Raw genomic sequence first — 27,809 nt, forward strand, 5'->3', positions numbered from 1 at the left:
AGTAATCTTTTCTTTTATGAAAAATAAATTTATTACTTAACACCTTGCTTTAACAATGTTGAATTAATTTGTAATCAGAATACTTGTCATTCATGTAAAATAGTTTGATACAGTACATTTTATGTTACAGCTTCTGTCTTTCCTTGAAAATCCTAAGGCTTTCCTACCCCTTATTCTCCACTGTAACAGGAGCCAACCTAAAATAAGGTGCCGACCAAATAAAAACAAATAGGAACTGATTTGAAATCCACTACACCAAGCCAGCTTAATAAGAATATCTGAACAGATGATTTTTCTGGTGAGCAGCAGCTACCATGCTGGTTATTTCGGCATTGATACAACTCCATAGCATGCTCACAATTCAGCAACACCAAAAAAAAAAAAAAAAAATCAATCAGTTTTACGGGTTTGCTGCAGCAAACGGATTCAAATCAGTTTCAGACTTAATAACTATCAAATAGCAGCTTTAATACCAGTCAAGTTAAGAAGATAAGCACAATTAATGTTTAAAGAAGGTTTGTATAGAGGAACAAGGCAGTAATAGTTACAGGTTTGCTGCACAGTGGCCACATCCGCATGGTTCCCCAGGGTGTGTGCATGGTTTAGTATATATTAAAGCTTCTGATAACCCACACTAACATCTGTAAAGTATAACTTGACCTGTGAAAAGCTTTGATAGATATCCCCCTTTTGCCTGTGTGAGAAAAAAAAAAACACCCGACTCATACAATAAATGTCATTCTGGGATGATGGTGTATGTGTGTTAAAATGGCAATAAAATTGGATAAAATATGTGAAGTGTCAGTTGAGCTTAAAAGGTTTTTCCAATTTTGGATAGAGTGCAGAAGGATTAGAAACCCTCTGTGTTGTGTTTTTTTTACTGCTGTGTGGGGCTTCGTCTTGCTGAAATTTGCCAAAGTGGAAAGGAGAGGGTATCTGCAACAGGGACTCTGACAGGGGTTCTAGCATTTATTGCTGCCATCAGTGTTCTTAAACCCAGGACCCTGCATTCACTAGATCTGGTCTCCCACAGTACACAGAACATGGGAATGCAATTATTTTAGTAAATATAAACTGCTAAATACCCTTTCTCATCAGCAGTATATAGCAGTCTTGTGACTTCTATCAGTGTCCGGCCGAGCACTGGTCAAAGCTTGTAGGAGTTTTCATTATACTCCGACTGTCCTACGTGGCTGCAGGACCCCTGACCCTGTCTGGACAGAGCCGATTGGCCCTGTGCTGATCACATGCACCCTCTTAAGGGGACAGTAAAAGAAGGGGTGGATCAAAGAAGCCAGGATTAAAACCGCATTTTTACACAATGCGGAGGCTTAACCCCATAGGTTTTATACAGCGAGTATAACAAGCATGCTTTACTGCATATACAGACTGATTTTATGATTGTGGGTTTAGTAACACTAAGAGTTCCCTTCTCACGTTGGTAAAATATCAGTAGGACAGACAATTAGTAAAATCTTACAGAACACTGGACAGCATAAAACCCTGTCAGGGGCTCGAACCTTTCTCCACTTTATCCAAATCGAAATAAAAAACAAAAAAATTGGCCAAATATACACTTAAACAGGAATTTTTAAATATATAAAAAATGGCTTGCCAAAATGTCTAGTTTGCATACATGGACACCAATGTTAGGATCCAACCACTGATTTTATTAGACTACCTGAGGACTCTCATTTAAAAAAAAAATTCTAATGTATGTGGTTAACATATGTAATGATTTGGAATATAAACTCCTTTTTATATTTCCACGTCTGTACATTTTTGTCTACATTCTGACCAGCCTGTTCAGCAAAATTGTGAGCGACAGGGGGAGGGCAAATTACACACTGTCTGGGGGCTTACAACTGTCTCCTTTAATTCACATGGTTTAAACCTTCATATAATAAAAAAAAAAAAAAAAAAAAAAAAAAAAATTGTTCCTGCAGCTGCTTAAGCACCCCAGCAATGTTTGGCCTCATGCACAGACGTTTGCAGGCATTTTATAGGCCAAATGAAAATTTCTGGCACTTACCCACACCCGGGTAATTGCAGCTAGTTCGTACAGACTGCCATACAAGTGAACAGCTGTATGTGGCTATAGTCTTGTAAACGCTGATGCTTCCGTGCATCAGGGGTTTACCTGTTCATGCAATGCATTTCCCAAATGTGAAAACTTTGTATTCACTTGTATGAAAGCTGTAAGCACCAGCTGTGGCTCCCTGGGCGAGGGAACATACCAAAAAATGACTAAGCCGGTGATGGTGAATTTTGGCAGCCCAGATGTTTTGAAACTACATTTCCCATGATGCTCATGCACTCTGCAGTGTAGTTGAGCATCATGGGAAATGTAGTTCCAAAACATCTGGGGTGCCAAGGTTTGCCATCACTACTCTAAGCATTTAAAATACCTGCAAACGTCTACATGCATGATTGTCCCAAAACCCATCACTTTTACTGGACAGCTTGGTTTGGGAGATGGGAGAATAAAAATATAAATAAAAAACAAGCAATTATTGGGCTAAATAAACACATGCAATAACCACATACTTTTCTAAGAATACAATATTCATTTGAGATTTTTTAACAAAAACTTTTTTTTTTTTTTTTTTTTTAGGACATGAGCGACTCAACCATCTTTATTTTTTGTAAAACATAATTCCATTAAAGATATTCAGATCCCTCTGTGACAGCTATGACAACTTGGCGGAGCAGCCATTACTGCCAGAGGACTAGAAAGCTTGCCAGATTCCACTTAAAACTGCAATGGCACTTTTGAGTAGACCTAAAGCTTTCAACATTTTTTAAAAATGGTGCCTGCATCCCATTATCTGGCAATAAAGATTCTTCCATCCATACCCTAAGCAAGGATAAGGGAAAATAAGGACTAAATGAGAGAAATCAAGTCATGTATGCTCAGCTTCTTTCATACACTTTAGAAAAAAAAAAGGAACGCACTCACCGGGAGATTGCCTGAATGTAGCTCACCGTGCAGCCATCACATCCAATCAACAACTGAATGGCAGCCTCTGTGTCCATCTATATTAACCCTTAAAATCTTTGGGAGGATCATACAAGAAAGGTTTTATAACAGGGATAAAATGTAACAAATTTTCTGGTCAACAAAAATACTGATCGTCATTTCTTTGCCATCACCTAAGCATTAAAATGAGAAAAAACCTAAACAAAAAAAAACTTATTTATCTGACTAGGATTAGCCTTTTGGGCTTTGTGCGAGGTTTATGAGCCATTACTTGAACATGGGGGAAAAAAATAAAATTTAAGAAAAAGGGAAAAATATCAAGGTATTATTGGTCAGATAATATGCTAATAGTCACCACATACAATAACGAAAAACAGTTTGTTCCAAGCATACTTCACAGCTTTAACTGTTAGCATCACTGAAAGAAATGCATTGGTCGCATTGAACCATTTTCAAGTATACTATGGAAGTAGCAAATTCACAATATGGACTGTGCTAGAACTTGCGCTCTCTTGAAACCTCCCCGTGGGATTCTACATTCTGAGAAATGTTGTGTAACTTGGCTGCTGGACATTGTCAAGGTGTGGTTGTACAGTAAAGTACATTCCAAAGCCAGGCTCCAGGCAGGAGGCTACAAGCTCAACTCTGCAGCCAAAGCAACAGTGCATTTACGTTTTTCCTGGTACACTCTAGTACCGATGTGTCTGATGGGAGTACTGTGGAGGCTGCTGGGAGGTAGTCGAATATCCCATGCTGCTCTGAGGTTGTGATGTGCTTGGTCCAGGGTTTGGATAGGCAGCATGTGGATTGGAACGCTGGGGAAAAAAAGAAAAAAGAAAGGAGATGAAACCGTGTTTAGTACTGAACATATGAAAGAAAAAAAAATACACAAAAAGGGTTAATTTAAATGAGAAGGTTTACACGATTCTGTTCAGCCAGGAGACCAACTTTCATAATTTACAGAAAGTGTAAAAAAAAAAAAAAAAAAAATATGAAGAAAATCCTCAGAATGTGAAAATGAAATGTTTTGAAACTGATTACAGCAAACACATTTTATTGGCCAACCAATGCTTTTATCATGGAATTCATGTCATGGAGAGCGCTGACAAAGCATACAGTTGGCAGGTGAAGGCTTCCAACGCTCTGAATAATGAAAGCATGCAAGAACCACAGATCCTTTTCGCTCCTTGACATAATCTGTATTTATACAACACTGGAAACACTGGAGCATTTCATCTGCTTGCCTGGGTTTTTATCAGTCATGTAGGCATATAATTCACCTGTTATGATAGGTATATCCTCGAAAAATGTTTTTTTTTTAGGGTTTTGGGCTCCACAGGGATGGGCCACAGTGCTGGACCTGTAGATCAACCTCCTCCTAGCTACAGACCAAGTGGGATGACCGCCCACATAGGATCTAGTGCACGTACCAACATTAAAAGGCTTTCCCTGCAGTGTGGGGTAAGGTGCAGCACCCAAGCCTTTACAGATGTTGTGCGGATCCAGATGCAACGCTTCTATTGTGGCTTTAAGAGACAGTGAAGAGTTCATTGAAGGACTGCTTTAAAGTGGAACTTTACCCGCTCAATCAACATTGACTATTTTTAATCCTTATACTGCTCAGCGTTTGTAAATTATCCAATTTGTTTTAAACTTTTTTCTATTTACATTTCTTCAGTTACTTTCTGGTTTCCAGACCAATGTCGTCATACATCCCAGGAGTCTCCGGAGGGGAGGAGGGGTTTTCTCAGAAAGACACACCCTTCTGTCCACATGCCCGAGCTAAAGGCAGATGAATTCCTGTAAGTAAATATTACATAAATCATCTGCCCTTTCTCAAGATGGCCACGGCCAGAAATGCTAGGGAGTGTCTTTTCAAAGCATGGAGACATGGATGGATGAGTTTTCCTTTAATGTTAAAAATAAATTAAAAATCTAATTTTTTAGTTGGTGGTGCTCAGATGCAGTGTAGTTCTGCTTTCACAATCCAAAGTAAAATAATAAAAACTAGTCGAGATTGATTTCTTCACAAGGGAGAAGAGGTTCCTCACCTTAGGAAACTACCAAAAAAGTGAATGGAATAAGGTTATAAAGATGGTGTTTAGTTGGTGTGACCTCAAAAAGGTTTGTTAGTGCCCAAACACCTTGCAGGTACCAGGTCTGTAAATTATCAAGCCTTGTCCTGTTCTGTATGAATACGATTTTTTTTTTTTTAATTAGGACACAAAGAAACAAATCTCCAAACACATGGAAGGTGGTTCGCTGGTTATACGAGACTAAATACCGGTATATATTTTTAGGCTACCTGGGGAAATGCTATATGTAGTGGAACACTATAAACTTCCATTACCCCAAGAACACAGTTTCCACACTCAAGCATGGTGGTTACAGAATTGTGCTGTGGAGATGCTTTTCATCCACACAGACTGGAAAACGGATCAGGGTTAAAAGAAAGATGGATACACTAAATACAGGGCAATTCTTGAAGAAAACCTTTTCAATCTGCCAGAGATTTGGGACTGGAATGGAGGTTCACCTTCCAGCAAGACAATGATCCCAAATATACTGCTAAAGCTAAACTGGAGTGGTTAAAAAGGAAACACTTATTTAGATTGGCTCAGTGTAAACTCAGTCCTCAATCCAACTGAGAACCTGCGGATTAACTTGAAGACTGCTGTACAGCAACACAACCCATCTAACTTGGAGTTGGAGCAGTCTTGTCCTGAAGAATGAGCATTGGCTAGATGTGGCAAGCCAATAGTGATATACTGTACCACAAGAGACTTGCAGCTATAATTGCAGCAAATGGTGGCTCTGCAAATATAGATTTTTTTTTTTGGGGAGGGGGGTGAATACTTACCATATATTAATGCAACAAAGCAGAGAAAAAAAAAACATGGGGGTGGGAGGATGGAGTCAAGCTGAATACTTGCCACTACAGTATATAGGTTTTCGTATCTTGAAGGGTTGGGGTAACCTGCACATGACCTCTCCGTGATTGATTCTCTAGGTTAATGCGACCTCTAATTTTCAAAAAAAGCATTAAATGCAGATTCTAATTTTAATGGAAAACACACACTGCCCTAACTCCCCTATGCACCCGCAGCATGTATGAGAGGCAAGTGAATTAATCTTCTGTCATTAAAAACCTGGTGTAAATATTTGCTGTTCAGTGTCAGTTCAAAGTAGAGATGTACTATTCATGCTGTTACTCCAATGTAATGTAAAGAATTAGATTGCAGCCCCAGTTTCCTTCCTTGTACCTGATAATCTGAGGTCATGATGAGTCCACCTGAGGTAGTGGTAGGGGGGACAACTCTCACTTTCTTCAGCGGCGGTCCTTGTGCGTGGCTGTTGTCTTGGTTTCCCGGGTGCCCAGTGCCATTGGTATGATTATTGCCTTGCTGCTGCTGTTGGTTTTTCTTTATGGAGTAAAAAAAAAAAAACCCAAAAAGAAACACAATGTGATAAACGGAATGATGCAATATCGATATGCAAGTGCTGTACAGCTGCAAACTAACGTCAAAACATTGAAGACATCAGCTGACAAAAAAGGTAAGATAGCTTTAAGAATGTGGTGTGAAGGAAAGACAAATCAAAAACAAGTCACCTTTTTTTTCCCAATTTGAACCAACAAGGGAAATCTGGATTCTATAGGTAATACTTTAACCCTCCCCCATTTTTAATATGGATGATAGCTTAAAACGTTACTAAACCCAGGACCCTGCATTCACTATATCTGGATTTCCACAGTACACAACATGGAAATGCAATCATGCTAATATTTACTAACAGCTAACAGCAGTTAAAGCAGTCTTGTGACTTCTATCAGTAACTGGTTAAAGCTTGTAGCAGGGAGTTTTCATTCTACTCTGACCATCCTATGAGACTGCAGGACCCCTGAGCATCTGTCTGGACAGTGCCGATTGGCCCAGTGCTGATCACATGAACTCTGCCAAGAAAAAAAAAAACCTCTCAAGCAATACACATCAAACTGAGCATGTGCAGTGACTCGGTCTTATCAGGGGATGGACTGGGGACAGTGCAAGGGGAGGACCAGAGAAGACAGGATCAAACTGCCTTTTTACACAATATAGATGATTACCCCCTTAGATTTCAGTTAGTAAACAAGCATGTTTTACTGCATATACAGACTGATTTTACGGTTGTGGGTTTAGTATAAGCCAATACAATGTAAAAGAGGCATGCCTTGCTCATGCTGGGCCAGCTGTGAGCCAAGGGAGTGTATTGGTAGGTTTTCATTATAGACATGTAAATATTACTTTAAGTATAGTTGAATAGCTCTGGGACAAAAAGATTAGGTAACAGATTCAGTTCCCGTTGATGTTACCGGATTCTGAATATTCTGTTTATAAACCTCAGGAAAGTAAAAAGTATGAATTGTCTAATGAAGATTGCCCAAAAACACCACATGCAGGAAGGACCGTTTCATTATAATAATAACCTATTTACATCTAAAAAGGAATCGGAAGCCACTGATTGGCACTGAGGAATACCAAACGTCATTTTAAGAATGCAATGCAAATATCTGAGATTTGTATACATGTAATGTATATATATATATATATATATATATATATATATATATATATATATATATATATATATATATATATATATATATATATATATATATATATATATATATATATATATATATCAAAGAAATAAGAGCAATACATACTTTGTCTCCCTTATCCTCAGGCTCCTCTTCTGTCAAGAACTCCCGTTTAGGGTATGGTATCTGACAGCCTGCAAACACACTACAAAAAAAGCATTTGTTATAGTAGGTTTTCACACATACAGAAAACAGCACTAAACTGTGCATACACAAGGGACAGTGGGCGACACTTCAGCACGTAGGCCGCCTGGTGCTAAAAGTACACTTTCAGCATGTTGTCCAAAGGGAATAATGAAAAGTACCAAAAGAATATCTCTCACTTCACAGTCAGAGCTTTTAGACACTGAGACTAGTGTGAGCAATTTCATTCTATTGCACAAGTGTGAACTGATCAATGTACACCATATCAGCCAAACAGTGTGTTAGAATGCCCCGACAAAAATATAAGGTTCAGCTAATGCCCAACTTCACTAGATACAAAGTTTAAATACTTAGACTGTATGTAAACTGTTTAAGCTGTCATGGTTTTTGTGATTCTGTTCAGCTAGTCTTGTAATCCATACACTTCCGCCACTCTGATGATGCAGACTAGGACTCCAATACTCTGGTTCTGCTTTCCTTTATCTGCCTCCAATATACTAAAAGAACAATTAAATCATCATCATTCTGCCAAGTCCAATAAAACTCCACTGGATGATCGTATTGTTATCTCTCAGGCCGAGAAAGACAGAGGTGTCTAAACCACAAGAGTAGCTGAAAATCTTACTAATCTTTTAGCACACTATACAAAACTTTGTGATTTTTTTCCTTTAGATTTACCAAAACCATTCAATATGGAGGTCAAACCTTAAGAGTTTAAATTTGTATGCAATCAGGCAGGCCTTTGCACTACATGGTTTTGGTAAATCTTAAGGAAATCAAACAAAAGTTGTATAGTGTGTTGTATGGGGTCTAACACAGATTACATACACATTTAAACTGGTTAAATTCTGCTCAGATTTATGGGCAAAGTAACAAGTTTGCTAAAACTCCTCATCCCCACGAGAAATGATGTCCCTTTCCCTGTCCGCTTTTAAAGTAGATCTAATCCAATTTGCTAAAATCTCAATCTTTACCATCTTTATTTCATTTCAAAAGTGATTTTCAATTTAACCGCTTGCTGTTCGCCCACCATCATTTGACGGCGGCAGAATGGCTACCCTGCGCAAATCGGTGTAGCTGTATGTTGGCCGCTTTAAGGAGTAACGGGGCGGGCGCCCGCCGCTGTACTGGGGGGGGGCGTTGCACGTGCCCGGCGGCCACGATGTCCACCAGGCACCCGTGATCGCTCCTGACAGAGCCAGAACGTGTGTTCCTAGTATATAGGAACACTGATCGGTCTCCTCCACCAGGCAGTGCCACCCCCCCCAGTTAGACCACACTGAAGGAACACATTTAACACCTTGATCGTACCCTAGTGTTAACCCCTTCCCTGTCAGTGACATTTATACAGTAATCAGTAGCTATTTTTAGCTCTGATCACTGTATAAATGTCAGTGGTCCCCAAAATTGTCCGCCGCAATGTCGCAGTCCCGATAACAAAGAAGCCATAAATCTATCCCCCATTTTGTAGACGCTATAACTTTCGTGCAAAATCAATATACGCTTAGAGAATATATAGTCGGTCTAAACTAGGGAAGAATTTTTTTTTTTTTTTCAGTTTGGTGATATTATAGCAAATTGTGTTTTAAAAATTGTCGCTCTTTTTTTGTTTATAGCGCACAAAACAAAAACCGCAGGAGGTGTTTAAATACCACCAAAAGATTATATCTTTTAATGTGCCAACACTGAATATATACAATATGGAAGTATTCAGCGCTGGGAAAAAATAAAAAACTAAGAAAATATAATTGCTAGCCAGCACTCAGGATAAATTCAGATAAACTTCCCAAAGGCAAAATATACAGTGAAACAGTGCAGCGCAAAAAATTAGATTAAATAAATAATACAAAAAAAGAGAAGTCCATAAGTGAAGGTGTATAAGAGAAATCCATATAGATTTTCAATTAAGTGGTGCAGATTCAGACCAGGTGACCAGATAGAAGTACTCCACTGAAAAGTAAAGATGGCCTCTCACCTCATAAATTCGACCTTAGAAAGGTCACTTAGCATAGTAATCAATCACAGGTCCTCCCTACACTGAAGAAGTCCCGCCCACGGGACGTAACACGTATGAAGGGGAGGAGCTGCGTGTGACGTTAGATCTAATGCGTGTGAGCATTAGATCTCTCTTCCTTTTTTATTCCATATGTCCATCCAATCTTTGCTGTGATCCATGGGCCACTTATTGTTATCTGGAGTTATCAAGCGACCTTCTGATCGATACCATTAGGACCTGTGATTGATTACTATGCTAAGTGACCTTTCTAAGGTCGAATTTATGAGGTGAGAGGCCATCTTTATTTTTTGGTGGAGGACTTCTATCTGGTCACCTGGTCTGAATCTGCACCACTTAATTGAAAATCTATATGGATTTCTCTTATACACCTTCACTTATGGACTTCTCTTTTTTTGTATTTATTTAATCAAATTTTTTGCGCTGCACTGTTTCACTGTATATGACACTTTGCTACAATGTAAAGTAGTGAGTGTACAGCTTGTATAACAGTGTAAATTTGCTGTCCCCTCAAAATAACTCAATACGCCATTAATGTCTAAACCGTTGGCAACAAAAGTGAGTACACCTCTAAGTGAAAATGTCCAAATTGGGCCCAAAGTGTCATTTTGTGTGGCCACCATTATTTTCCAGTACTGCCTTAGCCCTCTTGGGCATGGAGTTCACCAGAGCTTCACAGGTTGCCACTGGAGTCCTCTTCCACTCCTCCATGATGACATCACGGAGCTGGTGGATATTAGAGACATTGCGCTCCTCCACCTTCCGTTTAAGGATGCCCCACAGATGTTTAATAGGGGTTAGGTCTGGAGACATGCTTGGCCAGTCCATCACCTTTACCCTCGGCTCCTATAGCAAGGCAGTGGTCATCTTGGAGGTGTGTTTGGGGTCATTATGTTGGAATACTGCCCTGCGGCCCAGTCTCCGAAGGGAGGAGATCATGCTCGGCTTCAGTATGTCACAGTACACGTTGGCATTTATGGTTCCCTTAAACTGTAGCTTCCCAATACCGGCGGCACTCATGCAGCCCCAGACTATGCTTGACTGTAGTTTGACACACTTATCTTTGTACGCCTCACCTCGTTGCTGCCACACACGTTTGACACCATCTGAACCAAATAAGTTTATCTCGTCTCATCAGACCACAGGATATGGTTCCAGTAATCCATGTCCTTAGTCTGCTTGTCTTCAGCAAACTGTTTGCAGGCTTTCTTGTGCATTATCTTTAGAAGAGGCTTCCTTATGGGCAATTCTGACAGCACTCATATGTTTATTTCCCAAACGCAACCTCTGAATATGACGCTGAGCACATGCACTGAACTTCTTTGGTTGACCATGGCGAGGCCTGTTGTGAGTGGAACCAGTTGTGTATAAAGCGCTGTATGGTCTTGGCCCCAATGCTGCAGCTTAGTCTCAGTGACTTGGCAATCTTCTTATAGTCTATGCCATCTTTATGTATAGAATTTTTTTTTTTTTTCAGATTCTCAGATTTTCTTTGCCATGTTGAACTTCCAGTGACCAGTATGAGAGAGTAATAGCGAAAAATTTAACACACCTGCTCCCCCATTCACGCCTGAGACCTTGTAACACTAACAAGTCACATGATACTGGGGAGGGAAAATGGCTAATGGGGCCCAGTTTGAACATTTATCTTAGGGGTGTACTCACTTTTCTTGCCAGAGGTTTAGATATTAATGGCTGTGTGTTGAGTCGTTTTGAGGGGACAGCACATTTACACTGTTATACAAGCTGTACACTCACTACTTTACATTGTAGCAAAGTGTAATTTCTTCAGTGTTGTCACATGAAAAGATATAGGACACAATTTGGGCAACAATGCGTATTAATATATTGGGGTTACTCATGTAAACAGGCTGATAAGAATACTTTTGCTAGATAAATTGGTAACTCACTCTGACGTAGGAAGTGGATCTTCAAGGAAATACGGATCTTGCATAGCTTGCTCAGATGAAATTCTCTTTATTGGGTCCATTGTGAGGAGTTTCTGAAGCTTTATAAAACACGTTAGTTGTATTTCTAGAAGGGTTAAAAATCTCATTAGACCAAGCTTTAGTCCTGAATTTAAAAGTGTAACTATACCGTACATTGTAGCTCTCTCTGGCCCTTAGGTTGTGAAGACCAGTAAGACACAGGAAGGAGTTCACCCATTGATCTCCAAGACACATACCCTGCATTTGCCCTCCTCCCTCTGTGCACATACAATGTCAAGGAACAACATTCTCACTGAATACACAGCCTTAAATCTACCATCATCTATGTAGTGCAAAGGTATGCCTGATTGGACAGATGGTGTGTCCTCCTATTACATAGTTTGGGTAAACCTAAAGGAGATTGTATGGTGTATCGCCACCTTTATGCACCTAAAATTAACTAGTTGTGCTTTTGGTGCCATTATGTGTTAGTCACTCCAAAAACGCAGAAACGCACATTTTTCCCACATGAAAAACCGAGTGAAACACAGCAAAACACACAGTATAAAAAATGTGCAAACTGCAACACACCAAAATGTGCCATGATCTACTTTGCCATTTGTAGAGCAGTCCACTGAAATCAATGGGCTGCCTTATGTGCGTGTCACAGGAAAAACAAGCCCAAAAAAATAATAAATGCACTCCAAATACACTAGGTGTGAATTTGGAATGAGGCCCCATTCACATCTGTGCAATTACAAATTACACAGAAAATGTGCGCTTTGCCCCAATGGCACCCCCAGGCGCAGATAGGCATGCGTTTGCCGTGCGACAAATGCACCAAAAAGCGTGGTAAAAAAATTGGATTTTTTGTACTCACCGTAAAATCCTTTTCTCCGTCGTCCATGGACGGACACAGCTCCTTAAAGTGGGCGTTCCTAATTGATCGACATGCTTCCGACCAGCGCATACAGCGCGTCACGAGTTGCCGAAAGTCGGTGCGCAGGCGCCGTATAGGGCCGACTCACAGTCCAGCTTCTTTCGGCAACTCGTGACGCGCTGTATGCGCCGGTCGGAAGCATGTCAATCAATTAGGAACGCCCAGTCCCGCAGATTATACCCCGAAGCCGCGGGTATTTAAACAGTATGTACGGTAAGGATTTAAAAAAAAAAAAAACAGCGTAATGTCATTATCATAACTCGCCTGAATGTAATGTTAAAACAATTTTTTGGGGTGAACCCCCGCTTTAAATCTTGTCAAGTGGTTATGCCTATAGAACAGGAACATAACCCACAAGTCAAGATTTAAGGAGCTGTGTCCATCCATGGACGAAAAGAGAAATGCACCTAGCTCAGCTCCAAAAGCTTCATTAAGTGTCTATTTAGTGAAAAGTGCAATTCTGCCTTAAAAGGTGAACTTATCCTTTAAGTTTAGGACAGCAAGAAAAAAGTTATTGTGGCATGTGTCAACCAACAAACAAACAGTTGTGGTCCTTTAGCAAGACTCTGACCTGACCCCAAACAACCTTAAAAGTTATGCTATAAAAATCAGAACAAGAGGAAAAAAAACTTACCAAGTGGAATGTTTTGCTGTCTGGTTTTACTTTATGCTTTTCCATGTATTTAATAAGGCTGCAGTTGGTATACCTAGAAAAAAAGGAAATCACGTTTATACTTTGAGAGCGGTCTAACAGCACAGTAGGAACTTTTTACACACACACACACACACACACACGTTTCATTATTTAATATCTTATACATGCGATTTTTGGGTCTCATTCTCATGGAATACACTGCGGTGCAATTTAAATCATTGAGTGATTTTTTAGTGAGAATGTGGACAAATCTGCAATTTTTGGGGACCAGCGACACCAATACAGTGATCAGTGCTTCAGCTCATCTCTCTCCTCCCCACTTTCGGGGGTGTTCCCCTTCCCCACTTCCGGAGACTGCACCGTCCCTTGGAAGTTCGCCGCCCCCCCCTCCAGGCTAATTAGAAAACGCAGCCGCCTTCACACATGCGCAGTATGGTACCCTATACTAAAATCCTGGGGTGCCGACATCGCTGGAACCCTGGACAGGCAAGTGTCCTAATATTAGGCCTCTAACAGTTCTTAGGGCTGTGTGTGCACAAAGACCTCATTAGAAAAGAGGAAAAATTATCAAATGCGTTGATCCTGACCAGTCTAGAGTTTGTTGAGCAGTCATTAGGGGTTGAAGGCATCCTCTGGCACTAGACAAATGTATTTCCAGCCTAGGCAGTATTATGCTCAGAATATCTTCTGCACAAAACTATTCAGACATCCAATAGGGGTAGACTGCGATCACTTACGTGTTTCTGCGGAAATCCTTCATTAATGTAGAGTGCTCGGGCATCTTTTTGATGTCCTCCCAATCTTTTTCTAAACAAAAGAACGGAGAAAAGTCAGATACATTGGGCCCTCATTTATTAAACAGATTGATAAATCTATGTGTAGGACGAACTGTTCTCATTACTCACACCAGCAATCCTGCCCTATTCCCCCCTACAGTGCACTGTAAACATCCAAAAGGGGATTTGCCTGGGCAAAAACAAGTGTTTTGTCAGCACAAAAAAAATTGTTTGCAGCTATATAAAACCATTGATTTTGAAGTAGCAAAGTAAACAGGAGCGGAAGTGTAGTCTATGTCACTACCTCCTATAAGGACAAAATAAAAGGTGCCACTCTCTAACAGCTAAGAGGACTCCATTTATTTTTTTGAATTATGGAAAATCCTCTAGAGGGGAGTCTGACACCATCATATTGCATTTTAAAAGACCATCACACAGCAGAGTGAACTAGGAATTCATTTAAGTATGGTTTTCTCACCACTGGATTCAACTCAATATATAGAAGCCAGCATGTGATGTATCCTGCCAGCAACAACATAAAACCAAAATATTAATTTTCAGTGGAATTGGTCATCAAGAGATGTCAGCCAGAGGTGCAGTGAAGAATGTGGCTTTTCTATGAAGGACAAGGAAGCTTAGAATAAAGAGTGATGCAGAGAGGTGGAAAGTTAGAGGGATGGCTAAAAATATCGCAAAACCAGATTGCTGTGCCAAAAAACCTCTGCATAGTGAGGTCCTTCATTTCGGTCCAACAGAGCTCCCATCTTTGGATAGAGTATATACCAGGGGTGTCCAAACTTTTTTCAAAGAGGGCCACATTTGATGAAGTGAACATGCTCGAGGGCCGACCATTTTGCCTGACATTCTTTGAACCATTAAAATTTGATCCAAGTGTGTTCGTCTGATCACTAATACACTGCCCAACAAGAATTCTCTTGCCTTTGTGGCTGTGTGTGGTGAAGAGATGAGCTCAGGCGATAAACAGAACAGTCATCCAATGGCATCCCAGGAAACGGGACTTCCTATTACAGACGCCGCCGAGTAAACAGGAGATTCTCTTTATGTAATATGATAAATACGGTATCTTTTGTGCCCCCAGGGCACAGGGCACATGTGAGGCTGCAATGGCTATATATATCCAAATCCCCAGGGGGCCATATTAAATCACCAGGGGGGCCGCAATTGGCCCCCGGGCCGGACTTTGGACATGCCTGGTATATACAGATGTGCTAAAATGTTGACTTCCCCTTGGAGAATTGGTAATATACAGTATGTACAATTTTTAAACATGAGTGAGCAGGTAAAACACATTTCTTTTATTTCTTATTGGATTTATAATGTAATGTCATTACCCAAACATAGCAATGCACATATTTGGGAAGTCACCTGGGAGGGGGACCTGATACTAGATCAGTCTTTTCTTTTGATCAACAGCATACAGCAGAGTGTGGAGTTTATAGCAGTGGCTATGGAATACACCCACTGCCATGTGCTGTCAATCACAAGTAAAAATGGACCTGATGGGGAACTAGGGCTCAATCCACTAAAGGATATCATATGCGAGATTTGGGCCATGTGTAGGGATTAGAGCTGCACGATTCTGGCCAAAATGAGAATCACAAGTTTTTTGCTTAGAATAAAGATCACGATTCTCGTGGCATAAAATCTTTCACATTATACAAAAAGAAAATTGGGCTAATTTTACTGGTTAGTTTTTTTTTTTGTATTCATAATTGTTTTCCAACAAAATTGCATTTGAAAGACCACTGCGCAAAAGCGACCTATCGTGCGTTGGGCGGAGCGAGCAACGTGCTGATGTCATCACCCTCTTCACTGAACCTCCATACGAACGGGTTTGCCTGTTAGCGTCCGGCCGGCGCTACAGGCTCAAGGCTTGTTTTTTATCTGCAAAATGTGAGTTGTATACTTTATACTAGATGTCGACCTATATGGGTTTTCTCTGGCCGATGCCGATATTTAGAAATCGCGGTGGCCGATAGCCGATTTTTTTGGGCCAATATTTCAGGCGCTCTTGGGCTAAACAGTAAAGTTAGCCCATATTTTGTTTTTCACCCAAAATTTTTCATTACCTATTTTTGTGTATATATATATACACACACATTATATATATATATATATATATATATATATATATATATATATATATATATATATATATATATATATATATATATATATATATATATATATATATATATATATATATATACACACACACACATACACACACACATATACATGGTAAAAAGAGGTAATGAAAACTTTTGGCCGAATAAAAAATATGGGCCAACTTTACTGTTTAGTTATTTTTTTTATTTGTTAAAGCATATTTTTTCCAAAAAAAATGTGCTTGAAAGACTATATATATATATATATATATATATATATATATATATATATATATATAAAAATGTTCAGGGGTTCCAAGCATAAAAAATAAAATTTGGACTTGTAACCAACAAATGTCAGAGAAAAAGGTGTTTAAGTGGTTAAACTTCATTTAAACACCAAAGTATATGCCTTTGATCTCAAAAGGACAATTGTTACAATGTTTAGACTTGGTTTCACTACTAAAGAATGTTGTGATACTGTCCGTTTTTTTTCCTTCCTTTCTTTTGACGGCTGTGGCTTTAGCAGAGCAGAGAGAATTCACTGCATAGAAAGAATCGGGAAATACTTTGTCAAGATCGCAACTGGGAAAGAAAATTGCGATAACGATTCTTAAATTAATCATGCAGCTATGGTAGGGATTGACCGATTATCGGTGGGGGGGCGATTATCGGCGGCCGAAATTTTTTTTATTTTTTTTTAAAGATTCAGGCACAAACCCGAATATTACCGATATTGCTTCAAGGGGTTTCACAGGGGTACTGCTTGCCTTGCAGCTGTAGGTATCACCCCGGTACCGTTCTTTAGAGCAGATTGTCGGCTTTATTGCAATAACCAATGCGGCTCAGGAGCCGCTCTGTTATTACAAGCAGCGGGAGGGGATGTGGAGATGTCCCACCCGCCACTCGCCTGTCCCACCTGGAGGCCCAAGCAACCAGCCGGCACACCCACTAGCTGGCAAAAGACCCGAACAAAGCCGATGCTTTGTTTGGTTCCCTGTTCTAGTAACCCGGAAGTGATGTCATGACATCACATCCTGGATTGCTGGCATCTTAAAAGCACCAGTTAAAAAAATATATAAAGTATTCAAAAACGCATATCTTGGAGTTTTGAATACTTTCAAGTGCAGAGGAGGGGTTTGGGCCCCCAATCCCTCCTTACAGAGTACCTGTCACAAGGGAAGTTTACACTTCTGGTGACAGCAATAAAACATTTTTTTTAACAAAGTGTACATTTTTTTTTAAATGTACAGAATATCGGCACACAATATTGGCATCGTATCGGCGACGAAAAAACTATATTGTCGATCCCTAGCCATGCAACGAAAATGGTAAGGCGAGAAGTGAAATCCAGTTCCTGTTCTGGCTGGCCCCGGGATCTTAGACCCCTGAAAGCGAGGACCTCTCACTCCCTTTCCAAGGGGGGTTTGTACTCACCGATCCCCGACCTGGATCTGCCTGCAGTCGCATTTGCCGTCCCATCCTCTTGTTCCATGAGGAGGTTGGCTAGGTTCTGGGCTGCTGGTACCGCTGAAGAGGCTGGTACAGCAAGCCCACCATTTCCACCGCCTTCCACACCGCTGTCTCCTGGCGTCCTAACACTTCCGGGTTGCACTATGTCTGCGGCGCCGCCCACTTCCTGTGATGGGGTCGTGTTCAGAAAGAGGCTTGGAGCTCAGCGCTTCCTCCTAGGAAAAACCCGGAAGTGAAGAGAGCGGCTTAATGGCGGCGTTTTTGCATCACAGCGATGGCTCGCCCTCCCTGCGGCTCAGATCGCTGGTGCACGCCTGGGGCGACCTGCGAGGAAAAAGCCTACAGGTCAGTTCAGCCCTCACCGGCCTCCCTAAAAACCTGTCTCAACAGGGGTACCATTAGACCCTCCTGGTCTTTAAAAACAAAACAAACATGTCGCTGTGTTCGGGAGAAACACAATCAATACTGGGGATCAAAGGGAAGAACGGGACTTATAAAAAAAAGCTGTCAATTGATTGTGTTTCCTGTGGGGAGCAGCCCTCATCTCTCAGGTGTGCCATCCTGAAAAACACTTGGTATATACCACAAAAAACCTGACGTGCAGCCCCCCCCCCCCCCAAAAAAAACCATACTAGACCCTTATCCCAGCATGCAGCTCGGCAGACCAGGAAGGGGGGGGTTGTTGGGAATGAGCGGGTGTCCCCTCAATCCTGAACGATACCAGGCCAGCAGCCCTGCACTGAACTATCACATTTAGCAGTGGTAGGAAAACCACAGCTGAATATTTCACTTCCAGCTGCAACCAGAGGTCCAGTCTGCATTAAATTAGGAAGCAAAAAAAGCGGTTAACTCCCAGGAAAAAAATAAAATAAACGACGGTATTTAATGGGCATTTTTCTGTGAAATTTATTTTCCAGAGTTAAATACTGCATGAGTTATTTTCACCCAAATACTCATGCAGTATTTGATGCTTAGTCAATTTAGCCTTCGTTCTCCATCAGGCTTGGCCCGCCTCAAACAAGTCAAAGATGCTCTTTATTACCATTAACAAAAGATGATCAGGATAGCCGCACTCCAATCCAACGTAACTTTAATGTAAAAAACTGGAAACGGCACTACAAGTCACAGCAACGGAACCTAGGACAGCTGATGCGTTTCACACTAACTTTAGTGTTTACTCGTTTACTCATAGCTATGAGTAAACACTAAAGTTACTGTGAAATGCGTCAGCTGTCCTAGGTTCCGTTGCTGCGACTTGTAGTGCCTGTTTTCCATTTTTTTTTTACATTAAAGTTACGTTGGATTGGAGTGCAGCTGTCCTGATCATCTTTTGTTCTTAATTGCCATGTGCATTGCTAGCACCCTCAGTTCCCGAGAAGATTTGCACCCAACAAGACCTGCCTGGAGCGGCAATCTGTCTCTTTATAGCTCTTTATTACCAGCTGTCACCAGAACAGGAACAGAAAAAAAAAAAAATCTAAAAAGGACACGCCAAAATTATAGATTAAAAAAAAAAAAAAAAGATAAATTTTACTGTTAAAGATTTCCTTTTAAAAGTTAGAACTGAATGCCGCTTTGTGTAAATTTAAATTTGTGTGGCCTTACAATGTAGTTTAAAAATTAATAGGAGCAAATTCTGCTTCCAAATTAATTCAATGAAAAAGTTGTGGCATTCTATCCAAAGGATGATATTTTGTATTAGTGAGTAATTAATTTAGGCCACCATATGTTACCTTAGGTGTAGTTTACAATACATTTATAATCCATCCTACATCAGTTGAATTGGTGAACACACCTGCACAATGCCTACAAATTTAATATGAAGTAAACCTGTATGGAACTCTGGGCTGAGCCTTCTAGAAGACACATTATTTCAAAACTGCAATCGCTCCAATTCTACATTGGTGGTGCTGTTTTATAATTAAAAAGGTATATCACCCACCTGCTGGAAAGCCCATGACATTAAATATTCTATCAAGCTGGTCGTGGTGGTAAGGGTTGCTAGTCTTTATGTCTTCTTGACGACAGTGAAATATTGGCTCTGACGTTAGAAGCTCTGCAAATATACATCCTATAGCCCAAATATCTGAGGGGAAAAAAAAAAGCATGCAATATGATAGTTTGCTACTTTAAAAATAAAAAATAAATAAAAATCAATGGTCACATTTGAACACACACACGCATCATTTTTCCTGTGTCACACTGCTGTCAGAAAGCTATCCTTCCATACAAAGATGAAGCACAATAATCATCAACCATTGGTACTTGTAATTAAATATATGGAAATTACCAACAAATGTTGATACATTTGCCCGACTATAGTGCAGGTCCACAGTACTCAGAAATAACCTGAATGACTGTCTGGGCATCATTCACCCTAGCAGAGTACTGGACTGCGGACCCTAGCAGAGAGTTTTGCAACAATTTTTTCTTTATTTCTAGAGCTGCTGGGGGACCATTTAAAATGCAAAAAAGTGTAGGGGCTTTAAAAAATTCTCTCTGCAAAACACATGTGCACACCGAGTAACAACCGCCCTTCATCCCATGTTGGAGGAAGAAGAAGAAAGAAACAAGAAAGAAAGAAAGAAAGAAAGAAAGAAACAAGAAAGAAAGAAACAAACAAGAAAGAAACAAACAAGAAAGAAACAAACAAACAAGAAAGAAAGAAAGAAAGAAACAAGAAAGAAAGAAACAAACAAGAAAGAAACAAAGAAAGAAAGAAAGAAAGAAAGAAAGAAAGAAAGAAAGAAAGAAAGAAAGAAAGAAAGAAACAAACAAACAAGAAAGAAAGAAAGAAAGAAAGAAACAAGAAAGAAAGAAAGAAAGAAAGAAAGAAACAAACAAGAAAGAAAGAAAAAGAAAGAGAGAAAAAGAAAAAGAAAAAGAAAGAAAAGGAAAGAAAGAAAAAGAAAGAAAGAAAGAAAGAAAGAAAGAAAGAAAGAAAGAAAAAGAAAGAAAGAAAAAGGAAGAAAAAGAAAGAAAAAGAAAGAAAAAGAAAAAGAAAGAAAAAGAAAGAAAAAAACAACAAGAAAGAAATAAAAAAAAAAGAAAAACAAAAGAGAGATACACAAACTCATCTGGACAGTGCAATTTTCCCCAATTTCTGACAGGTTGGGATTGCCAACAGCTTTTTTGTTTTTCAAGTCAGCCACAAATTCTCTACTGGATTCAAATCTAGACTGAGTTAAACTCGGTTCACACTGCCGCAACCGTAAAATGTGAAAGTTGCATGATTTACTGTGCAATTTTGCCAGGTGATTTTCTAGCGACTTGAGTACTACGAGATGACTTGGTGCGACTTTGAGACTCGGTTCACACTGCCGCGACTTGGGATCAGACTTGTGAGACCCAACTTGCGTGACATGTGAAATCCCATTTTAGTCAATGAGAGCGGTCTTAATTAGCACTACTAAGGTCGCGCCGACTTTAGAAAAGGTTTCTGTACTACTCCAAGGCGACTTCCATTCAACTTGTGCTTATAGACTTTAAAGGATGTCGCCTCGGGAGGGAGTAACCCAGAAGTAGTATTGGCAGAAAAGGTCTCCTCTTTTCTCTTTTTTTTCGTGTAAGGGGTACTTATTGAGACCATTTATGTTGTAAGTTTGTATGTTGATTTTATGTTGTATTTATTGTACTGTTTGGAAAAAATTTATAAAATAATTTTGTAAAAAAAAAAAAAAAAGAAGAAGGATGTCGCCTCCAAGTGGGATCCTCATTTTAATTGATTTGGGTGTGACATTACAGGAAGATTAACCATTCCATGAAGTTGCTTCAAGTCTCACCATAAGGCGTGACTTTAAGGTCCCAGCAGTGTGAACGGCGACTGAGGGAATGCCTAGGTAATCTTCCTGTAACGTCAGATCCAAATCACATCAATATATAGATGAGGATGTGACTTGGAGCTGACTTCAATTAAAGTCTTTGGGCACAAGTCAGATAGAAGTCACCTTGAAGTTGCACAGGAATCTTTTCTAAAGTCAGAGCAACTTCCTTACTGCTAAGGCAGCTCCCATTGACCAACATTGGATTTCACATGTCATGTGACTTGGGATCCCAAGTTGTGGCAGTGTGAACAGAACCTAAACCATTCCAGGATATTAACAGTCACAAAATAAAAAAGGCGGCGGAGACACACACACACACACACCAAAATACCACTGTTCACTCACCAATAGCTTTGGTATAATGCCTGGCCCCTAGGAGCAGCTCTGGAGCTCGATACCAGAATGTAACAACTACAGGATCTAAATCTGCTAAAGGCTTTAAAGGTGAATTAAATAATCGTGCAAATCCCATGTCCGCTGAAAAACAAAACATACATAACCATAAGCACAGGTCATAAGGAAAGATTTATTGGCAAACATAATATTCTGGCTGCAGGATTTGACCAGCTTCTATAATTTATTGGAAAATACAGCAATAAATAACTGCTAAAACCATAAGTTCTATAAAAAAAAAAAAAAAGAAATCGCTGCCCCCAAAAAAAAAAAAATCACACCACCACCCACCTTGTCTGATAAAATAATGCTTTGCATCTATTTAGAAAATCCAAAGCCATCTCTGAATGGCACCCGTGATGAGCGCCTGGCAACCTGTGTTCACAATGTGAAGGGCAGGCATGAGGCCCCGGAAGCAAGTGAAGATCACATGAGTAGTGCCATCTACGTGATTTTCAGCTTTACATAAGTCCAAGCTAGACCAATGTAGCCATGTAAAAAAAAAAAAAAAAAAAAAAAGCGGAAGCGTTGAAAATTACAGCTAGAAGCTAAATTGGTTGCCATGCACAGCTGCTCCCAATTTTGTCTGCGCCAATCTTAGAAAATTATTCTCAATGTATTTTTTTATCAGTTTATGCTGTTTTACAGCACTTTATGTAGGAATATAGAAATAAAATTAGTATGGAAACAAAAAAGTTTTAATCAGTGTAGAAGATAGTTTGTAAATCATGACACACATGTATTGCATCTACACATTCTGATGTACATTATAACATGCATTGATATTCAATGCAGAGCACATTATAAAATTAAAAACACATGACTGTGTTAAAATGTGTTAACATGCAATTTGATGTGCTTCCACTGATCCAAATCGAAGAATAAAAAAAAAAAAAAAAACATTGTTTATTTTAAATAAATATTAGCAAAAGTGTGCCAAATGCCAAAGTTTGTGTCGGTGTGATAATCGCAATGCAACATTTTTGCCAGTGCTGGTGAATGCAAAAGGGCATGACAGTACGGTGTCCGCAACTGCAGAAGTTGGTGCGATATCTGCAAACATGCATGCAACAGTTATCAGCCAGTACAAAAATGTATGCATGCAAGTGTTCGTTAATACAGATGTGCATGTCATTGTGGTGGCGGTGAGTGCGAAGGCCAGGGGGGAGTGCCAACCCATTCCCCTGTCTTGAGGGAAAGGCTGCCATTTCCCCTCTTTGGAAAGGTATTTAAGTCAGAGAGCTATAAAACCAGGCTACGGGCGCAGTCTGATGCCCTCTCTTTACTACACTGTACAGGAAGCGACGGGATATTACTCTGCTGCACACGTCCTTTAGACATTCATGCGCATGAAAGTGCCACCTGACAATATTGTAATGGAAGCAACCTTCCAAACCTTTTCACCTGCACATGCCTGGGTTGAACGCCTATAAATGTCGCTGCTGTAGGGTGGCCAGGAGCCAAAAGACCTGCTGTGCACCTTGCTATTGCTCAGGAGGCAAGAGGAAGGGTGGTGTTGGCTGGCCCTCCACTTTATTGGGTTTCAATCTTTTTATATATTCTACAATACTAGTCCTTTGACAAAGTGGCTGCATTAGTTATCCTTTTTCAGGTTTTTTGTTTTTACTGTAAGCACCACACTACCTGTCCCTGGGTTGGCTATGCCTATTCCAACACTCTATGGAGGGTGCAATGGATGCCACCCAGGCTTCACTTCAAATGTGTCTGGGTGTTTTCACCTTTATTACACAATAGCTTACATATGGAGGATAACATTGTTTTTTCCAGTTTAGCGCACAGTAGTGATAAGGGCATCTCTGGAAAGATCAACATGCACTGTCTGCACTTGCCAAAATTGTTCTTGGATGTATTTTATTTTTATTTTTTTCAGGCTAAGGAATGTAAACTGTAAAATATTAATTTTTATTGGGTTAATTATACTTTAAATAAAATCACTACTTAAATATGACTTAACCACTTTGGGTGGAGTGAGACAATACAAAAACGTGTGTGAGAACATCTCCTTATCCATACAAGGGTACTGCCATATGAAAATGATATTAAAAGCGTATAATGTCTATACAAACCTATTTTTACTCGTCCTCGCTCTGGACCTTCACCCATGACTAAAATATTAGCGGGTTTCTGCATAACAGAAAAAAAAAAAAAGAATTATCACATAGTTCTTAAATCCAATGATTTTTCAAACCAACAGGATTACAACACAGCCATAAAATATTTTTATCTTTACATGTGTCCACCTGCAGACAATTCTTTGCAAAATAATGACCTGAAAGAGTACCTCTTTTCAAAAGAATATTCACTTTGGGTAACGTGGAACAGGGTCTGATCCCACACCAGGACTTTACAGGAGAATATTCCCCCTAAACCCGAACATGGCAAAAATTTGCCACGTGCCTGAGTGCATTCTCCAACACAGAGCCCACACAAGGCTGTGCTATGCAGAAATGCTGAAACACTGCCTCTAGTGGATTCCCAACAGTAATACAGGGAGACACTATATCAGATGAAAAGTCCAGCATTTGACCAGGAACAGTGAATGCTTCAATTAATGACTTGATAAATTTTTATATATCAGTTTGTTTTAAAATTTGTCAAAGTATCATTTGAAAGCTTACAGCTGCAAACAGCAGATACAAAATATGAAACAAAGGTTTGAAATGAATTGGCCCCAACAGGAAAGAAGTCAGTTTTACTTTCCCCCACATTTGGGAAGGATTTTGTTTACACTAAAACCTTGGTTTGAGAGCGTTTTGCAAGACAATCAACATTTAATACATTTTGACTCGATATACAAGCGATGTCTTGATATACCAGTAGCTCCTGAGTATAAAAGAGAAGAGAGGTGCCTCTAAATGGAGCAATATGGTTACATTTAACCACTTAAGCCCCGGACCATTTGGCTGGCCAAAGACCAGGCCACTTTTTGTGATTCTGCACTGCTGCGCTTTAACTGACAATTGCGCGGTCGTGTGACGTGGCTTGCAAACAAAATTGACGTATTTCCCCCCCCCCCACAAATAGATCTTTCTTTTGGTGGCATTTTATCACCTCTGCGGTTTTTATTTTTTGCAGTATAAACAAAATTAGAGCGACAATTTATAAAAATTCAATATTTTTTACTTTTTGCTATAATAAATATGCCCAAAAAATATATATTAAATAAAATAAATTCAGTTTAGGCCGATATGTATTCTACCAATAATGGCGGCGATCAGCGATTTTTATCGTGACTGCGACACTATGGCGGACACTTGACACCATTTTAAGGACCATTGTAATTTTTACAGCGATTGGTGCTATAAAAATGACACTGAAGGGGTTAACCTGTAGGGGACAAGTGTGTCCTAGGGAGTGATTCTAACTATTAGGGGGTGTGGCTACGAGTGACATCACTGATCGCTGTTCCCGATTGACAAAGAACAGACGATCAGTGACATGTCACTAGGAAGAACAGGGAGATGTGTTTACACTGACATGTCCCCCCGTTCTTCAGCTCTGTGACCCGATCACGGGACACCGGCGGAAATACAGTCCTCGGGTACGGAGCATGCAACCACATGGCAGCAAATTATAGGGGACGTACCTGTACGCCCAGCCGTGCCATTCTGTCGACGTAAAAAGTCGTGCGGCGGTCCTTAAGCGTTAATGCAGGTACAACATTTAGCAACAGATTGCTACACTTAGAAGCGCCTCTTCTCTTTTATACTCTGTACCTCCTGCTGGATTTTGCTTCTAATCGCCTTATGGAGACTTCCATTTGTGGATGGACATTTTATGGTTACACAACCTATAACATTGCTATGATCTTTTATAAATGGACTATAAACTGTATAAATAAATAGTTTTGGAACAAATCATTTGAGCTGCCATTATTTCTTATGGGGAAACTTGCTTTGATATACAAGTGCTTTGGATTACAAGCACATTTCTGGAACAAATTATGCTCGCAATCCAAGGTTTTACTGGTATTTCAGTATTGGCATGTACCCAGAGTGAACACAGCACTAACAGAATATGGGAAGAACCTGGGTAGTCAGAAAAATCTAAATTAGCAACTACTACAGAATCTACTTTTAGAGATTTATTACAGTTTACGTGAACCCTCACCTTGTAAAAGAACCCATCGATGTAAAAAAAGAAATGCAAGGCAAAACCGGTGTGTGTGCGCAGCAAAGACTAGTACTTATAAACCAAAGGAGAGAGCAGAACTCGCGGGTCTTGGGAGATGAACACACAGTGAAGATTTAATTTCAACGAGGCACAAGCTCATCTTCCTCAGGACAAGGTGCTTAGAAAGACAAACTTGTACTCAAGACACATCAGTGCCACTCTCCCTTTATGTATATACACTATATTTTCAAAAGTTTTGGGACACCTGTCTTTATACGCACATAAACTTTAAATGGCTTCCCAGTCTTAGTCTGTAGGGTTCAATATTGAGTTGGCCCACCCTTTGCAGCTATAAACAGCTTCAACTCTTCTGGGAAGGCTGTCCACAAGGTTTAGGAGTGTGTCTATGGGAATGTTTGATCATTCTTCCAGAAACACATTTGTGAGGTCAGGCACGGATGTTGCATGAGAAGGCCTGGCTCACATTCTCTGCTCAAATACATCCCATTAGTGTTCTATCGGACTGAGGTCAGGACTCTGTGCAGGCCAGTCAATTTCGTTCACCCCAAACATGCTCATCCATGGTATTATGGACCTTGCTTTGTGCACTGGTGCTCAGTCATGTTGGAACAGAAAGGGGCCATCTCCAAACCGTTCCCACAAAGTTGGGAGCATGAAATTGTCCAAAATGTCTTGGTATGCTGATGCCTTAAGAGTTCCCTTCACTGGAACCAAGGTGGCCAAGCTCAACCCCTAAAAAACAACCTCACAAAACATCCCCCCTCCATCAAATGATTTGAGCCAGTGCACAAAAGCAAGGTCTATAAAGACATGGATAAGCACGTTTGGGGTGGAGGAATGACTGGCCTGCAAAGAGTCCTGACCTCATTTCGATAGAAAAACCTTTGGGATGAATTAGAGCCGAGACTGCGAACCAGGCCTTCTCGTCCACATCAGTGCCAGACCTCACAAATGCGCTTCTGGAAGAATGGCCAAATATTCCCATAGACACATTCCTAAACCTTGTGGACAGCCTTCCCAGAAGAGTTGAAGCTGCTAAAGCTGCAAAGGGTGGGCCAACTCAATATTGAGCCCTATGGACCAAGACTGGGATGCCAATAAAGTCCATGTGCGTGTAAAGGCAGACCTCAATATTATTGAGCCACTCTGGGGAAATCTCAAAAACATGCAGTTCATGCAAGACAGCCCGAAATTTTACAGGAACTGGAGGATTTTTGCCAAGTGGAATGGGCATTTTGGAACTGTTCATAATTCCCTCTACCTTGAATAAGGCCCCTGTTCCAGCTGAAGAAAAACAGCCCCAAAGCATGATGCTGCCACCACCATGCTTCACTGTGGGTATGGTGTTTTTTTTGGCGATGTGCAGCGTTTCTCCTGGCAACAGTACACCCCTGAGAGAAATAAAAATTCCAAACTGAGCCCAATTAGCCATTTCCCTCCCCGTTGTCATCATGTGACTCGGTGTTACAAGCTCTCACTCATATTGGTCACTGGAAGTTCAACATGGCACATCATGTCAAAGAACTCTGATACCTCGTACACACAATAGTTTTTCTCGGCAGGAAAAAAAATAGGATTTTTGTACTCACAGTAAAATCCATTTCTCAGAGTTGAGGGACGGACACAGCAGCCTTTGACCTTAGGGTTATATCCACTTCCTTCCAGGAGAGTTAGGCAGGAAAAAACCGGAGTTAGGCTTACCGGTAACTCTGTTTCTAGGAGTCTTCCAGGACAGCCTCTTGAGACCTTGGGCTCCTCC

The 27,809-nt window shown here is 40.3% G+C and overlaps 1 protein-coding gene across 1 annotated transcript in view; it reads right to left on the minus strand.

Moving 5' to 3' along the window:
• Positions 1-1,911: 1,911 nt before the first annotated feature.
• Positions 1,912-27,809, minus strand: part of CDK8 (cyclin dependent kinase 8) — a 106,213-nt gene continuing 80,315 nt past the window's right edge. Inside the window, exons 5-13 of the mRNA XM_040340492.1 lie at positions 23,983-24,040; positions 21,848-21,979; positions 19,621-19,764; positions 14,038-14,107; positions 13,280-13,352; positions 11,688-11,785; positions 7,686-7,764; positions 6,244-6,402; positions 1,912-3,795 (exon numbers count right to left, since the gene is read on the minus strand). Coding sequence (XP_040196426.1) covers positions 3,670-3,795; positions 6,244-6,402; positions 7,686-7,764; positions 11,688-11,785; positions 13,280-13,352; positions 14,038-14,107; positions 19,621-19,764; positions 21,848-21,979; positions 23,983-24,040 — 939 coding nt within the window. The 3' untranslated portion in view covers positions 1,912-3,669. The remainder of the gene's footprint in view (positions 3,796-6,243; positions 6,403-7,685; positions 7,765-11,687; positions 11,786-13,279; positions 13,353-14,037; positions 14,108-19,620; positions 19,765-21,847; positions 21,980-23,982; positions 24,041-27,809) is intronic.

The sequence above is a fragment of the Rana temporaria genome, chromosome 2 (genome assembly GCF_905171775.1).
Source record: "Rana temporaria chromosome 2, aRanTem1.1, whole genome shotgun sequence".
NCBI lineage: Eukaryota > Metazoa > Chordata > Amphibia > Anura > Ranidae > Rana > Rana temporaria.